Here is a 3,921-nt window from a genome sequence, read left to right on the forward strand (position 1 = left end):
ACTGTAAAACCAGTCGCACTTTGGAGTTGTGCCCCAGGAGTTTGTGTTGTTTATTTCACTGAAATTCCTTGAATGTCTTCTGAGAAGGAAATATTATCACAAGTTATAGGTAGTAGATGGACAAGTAGATTAGATCCAGGCAATAGATGCTCTCGTGGAGGACTAACACATTTTGTTCTATTCTGCTTAATCACAAGAATAATAGAGGGATGTGGTCATCAATGCATCAGTTTATTGAATTAAACTATAGTTTTTTGAAACCTCATAATGAACCACAGACACACGTTCTTCCCTCCCAATAAATTCAACAGTTTATTAAGTATAATTTCTTTATATATTTACGAAAAACTTCATCTCTCACCCCGTAAATGACCGGACTAAGGAGCCTCGGCAAACACGTGAGTATAACAAAGTTTGAGATGAGTAAGTAAGTTATGTAATTTATAAATAGGGTCTCAGTTATAGTGGAGATGAAAGAGACCATACATAATATGAGCTGGAAGGCGTGGAGCATCACCGTTTTTCCGGCTTTAAGGGCGGATGATGCACCAGAACCGATCTTCCTGGCAACCAGCATAACTTTAATGTAAGTAAATACAATAATCAATGCGACCATGGCAAAGCTGAGGATATTAATGATGGACTTGATCACATTTTGTTGGGGAGTTAAAACCAACAATGAACGATTACAAACCACATGAAAAGAAAAAAAACTTTTTTCTGTCGAGTACATTATCACAGTGAGGTCGGCAATACTCGGACAGACTCCTATTACCCAGATTACGAGAATCATAGATCGAGCTCTTTTTGCCATGCAAAACTCTAGATGTCTTAATGGGAAACATATGGCTACGTAACGTTCTAGAGACATGACGGCCAGGTTGTAAGGGGTCACTCGAAAGGAGCAAGAGGCCAATGTGTGTAGCATGAAACAAACCGGCACGGGGACGTATACAGAATAAATGGAAGACAACAGAAGGTAATTTCCTAGAGCGAGATACAATGTATCATTGATGAGCATGTGGACAAACAGGATGTAACGAGACTTCTCCCAGATGTGAGGAGTGGAGAAGAAGACCTTCAGAAGAATGGAGATGATGTACAGGAAGAAGGTGAAGAATAGAAGAGTGAGAACAACAAGAACAGTTCGGGTGACAGTATCAACCCTCTCAGTGTAAATGGATGTTGCGGTTTCATTCCTAGGGATGGATGTAAAATTGACCATTGGAAACAGGATGACCGCAATTCTTCTCTGGGATCTAACACTTATAGGAAACAAGAAAATGACAACATTAAGCTTTTCAAATGTGAAGAATCCAGAAATATCTGACTTCTCTTGTGCTGCACCTTCTTCTAACCAAATTTACATTCTTACAATTCATAGGAAATCCATTGGTAAAACTATCCATGTGCTTTAATATAGCAGTGATAGAATGGTCCCATATTTGGACGACATAATAGCTTCCTTCAGCTCAGAGGTGCTACAGGGGAATAACATAATAAAGGGTCTTAAAGGAGTAGCTGATTGTTGTGGAATCATCTCCAAGCACCTGAAAAAAACAGCTTTTTTTTGCCAAGACATGCTTCCTTTTGTCGGGATGGATGGCTCAAGTTTGCTGGAAAGGACTCCCATAGAGCAGCTCCTTATTCTGACTTATAACGGGTGTTTCCAAATAAGGCACTCCTCTATATGACCTAATATTAGCACATTGTAGACCTAGGAATATTTTTTGATGAGGACTTCTAACCTATGCTGGAACAACAGGGCCCCTGAAGATAACTTTCATCTGACTTCGATCTTGGATGTGGCCATAGATTTTGCAGAGACTTTGATGGTTGACATTAATAGGGTCCTAACTCATGAAGGTGGATATATAGCTCCAAACTGTCTGCAAACTGTGTCCATCAGGCTCTCTGAAAGCTATAATCAACAAACATTCATAGACGATGCACAGATAAATTTAGTACAATTATTGTTTTTCATTCATTTTGAAGCCACATCACAAATTTTTAAAAAATGTCAAAAAAGACATTGAAATGTAACACAGTATATTATCTGCAATATGCCAGTCCATATTGTTGTTAGTTGAAGCTTAAAGGAGTTTTCCACTTTTAAAAATGTGCACAAATTTTTGGAAAAAAATGCCCGCTGCCATTTCACACATTGCAGAAGGCTTACATGACCTCAGGTGTGGCAGCGTGAGCTTCCCCATAATGCCTTGCATCTATCACATCACATGGTATTCATGTGTCTGCTGTAGAAGTTACCCGGATCGCCAAGGGACAATCTGGATTGCGTTGTGACGGCCGACAGGTGAGGGATATGGTTGTTTTTTATTTTTGTTTTTTTACAGAAGATCGAGGGCTTCAGGGACTGAGAGCACAATAAAAAAACTATTAAAACCATGTGTAATTTTATTTCAATAAAATACTTTATTCTGGCCATGTCTTTATTGTAAAAATGTCGAAAACTTTACTGCGTAGTTAGTAATGGGGGCGTCTTATAGACAACCTCCATTACTAACCTGTGCTTCATGCCAGCCGCCAATACAAGGCTGACATGACCCCCAACCCCATTACCCCACTCGCCACCGCTACAGGGCAGTGCGAAGAGCGGAGGCTAAGTCCCAGATTTGGCGCATCTTAAGGATGCGCCATTTCTGGGACTGCTGAGGGGTGATATTATTAACCATGGAGGGGACCAGGATCCATGGCCCCTTCCCTGGCTATTAATATCAGCCCGCATATGTCTGTTTAGCGTTTTCTGGTTAGATTTTATAGGGGGACGCTATGTCAATTTTTTTCTAAGGTCCCCCTGTAATCTAGCTAGTAAAGGCTAAGCAAACAGCTATGGGCTGTTATTAATAGACAAGGAACATTATTAGCTAGTGGCCCCTTCCCCGGCTACTAATATAAGCTCCCAGCAGTCGGCTTTCTCTCTGCTGGTTATGAAAATAATGCGGGAGCCCACGCCATTTTTTTTGTGCTCTTTTGGCACATCCTCTATTTACTATAGACAGAACCATAGGCTTGTACATATTGTATATGCTGTATATAATCTATTATTTCATGCACTAACTGCTATAATCACTTATTTACATGGCTCTTATTTTGTGTTTTTCCTTCTTCCCCAGCAACATTGTGAACAAGACCCGGGAAGGGTCGAAACTTTATTTTATATCTCTGTCGCATTTTTCCTGTACCTCCATTTAAATCTTCTTCATGTCTGCAATTGAAATAAAACTTGCTGCATTTTGAAATAAGAGTGAATTACTCTATGTTCATACTTGAAGATGATAGAGCGGAGCATAGTGAGGAGGAGCTGGTGATCCACAGTGTCGAATGGTACAAATAGATCCAGGGAAATCAGCAGGGACCATTAGATTTAGCTGTTAGTAGATCATGATAGACTTTAGTGAGGGCAGTTTCAGTAGAGTGTAAAGAGAGGAAATCTGATTTTAAGGGGTCAATAAAAGCATTATGAGAGAGAACGACTTAGATGGGAGTAGACCAAGCATTCCAGGAGCTTAGAAATAAAGGGTAAATTAGATACCGGTCTGTAGTTAGCAGCGCAGTTCTGGTTGATGGATGGTTATTTTAGTAATGTTTTTATGATGGCATTTTTGAAAGAGGAGGTAAAGATACCGGAAGAAAGCAAGAGGTTAAATATTTTAGTTACATGGGCATTGACAGCCGGGGAGAGAGACTGAAGGAGATGAGAGGGAATAGGGTCACTGGTGCTGGTTGTAGGGCGAGCAGATGCAAGAAGCTTGGTAACTTCTTATTCTGTAACCGGTTGAAAGACGAAAAGTAAACTTGATATTGAGGGATTGGGAGACAATTTCCTGTTGCATATGATAACTGTTTTCTTTAAAATAATTTGCCAGTTCGTCAGTGCTGAGGTTGATGATCGGGGCCTGC

At 40.2% G+C, this 3,921-nt stretch overlaps 1 protein-coding gene across 1 annotated transcript; it reads right to left on the minus strand.

Annotated features, from left to right (window-relative positions):
• Positions 1–304: 304 nt before the first annotated feature.
• Positions 305–1,225, minus strand: LOC141244132 (odorant receptor 131-2-like). Its single transcript, XM_073668990.1, has one exon. The coding sequence runs from the start codon at positions 1,223–1,225 to the stop codon at positions 305–307; it is 921 nt and encodes a 306-aa protein (XP_073525091.1).
• Positions 1,226–3,921: the final 2,696 nt, after the last annotated feature.

Source organism: Phyllobates terribilis, unplaced genomic scaffold (assembly GCF_046119375.1).
Source record: "Phyllobates terribilis strain yellow unplaced genomic scaffold, ASM4611937v1 Scaffold_2__4_contigs__length_985480577, whole genome shotgun sequence".
Taxonomy (NCBI): domain Eukaryota; kingdom Metazoa; phylum Chordata; class Amphibia; order Anura; family Dendrobatidae; genus Phyllobates; species Phyllobates terribilis.

What these genes read in the sequence shown, in the direction of transcription:
- LOC141244132 (XM_073668990.1), bottom strand. Translation starts at nt 1,225, where the DNA reads ATGGTCAATTTTACATCCATCCCTAGGAATGAAACCGCAACATCCATT.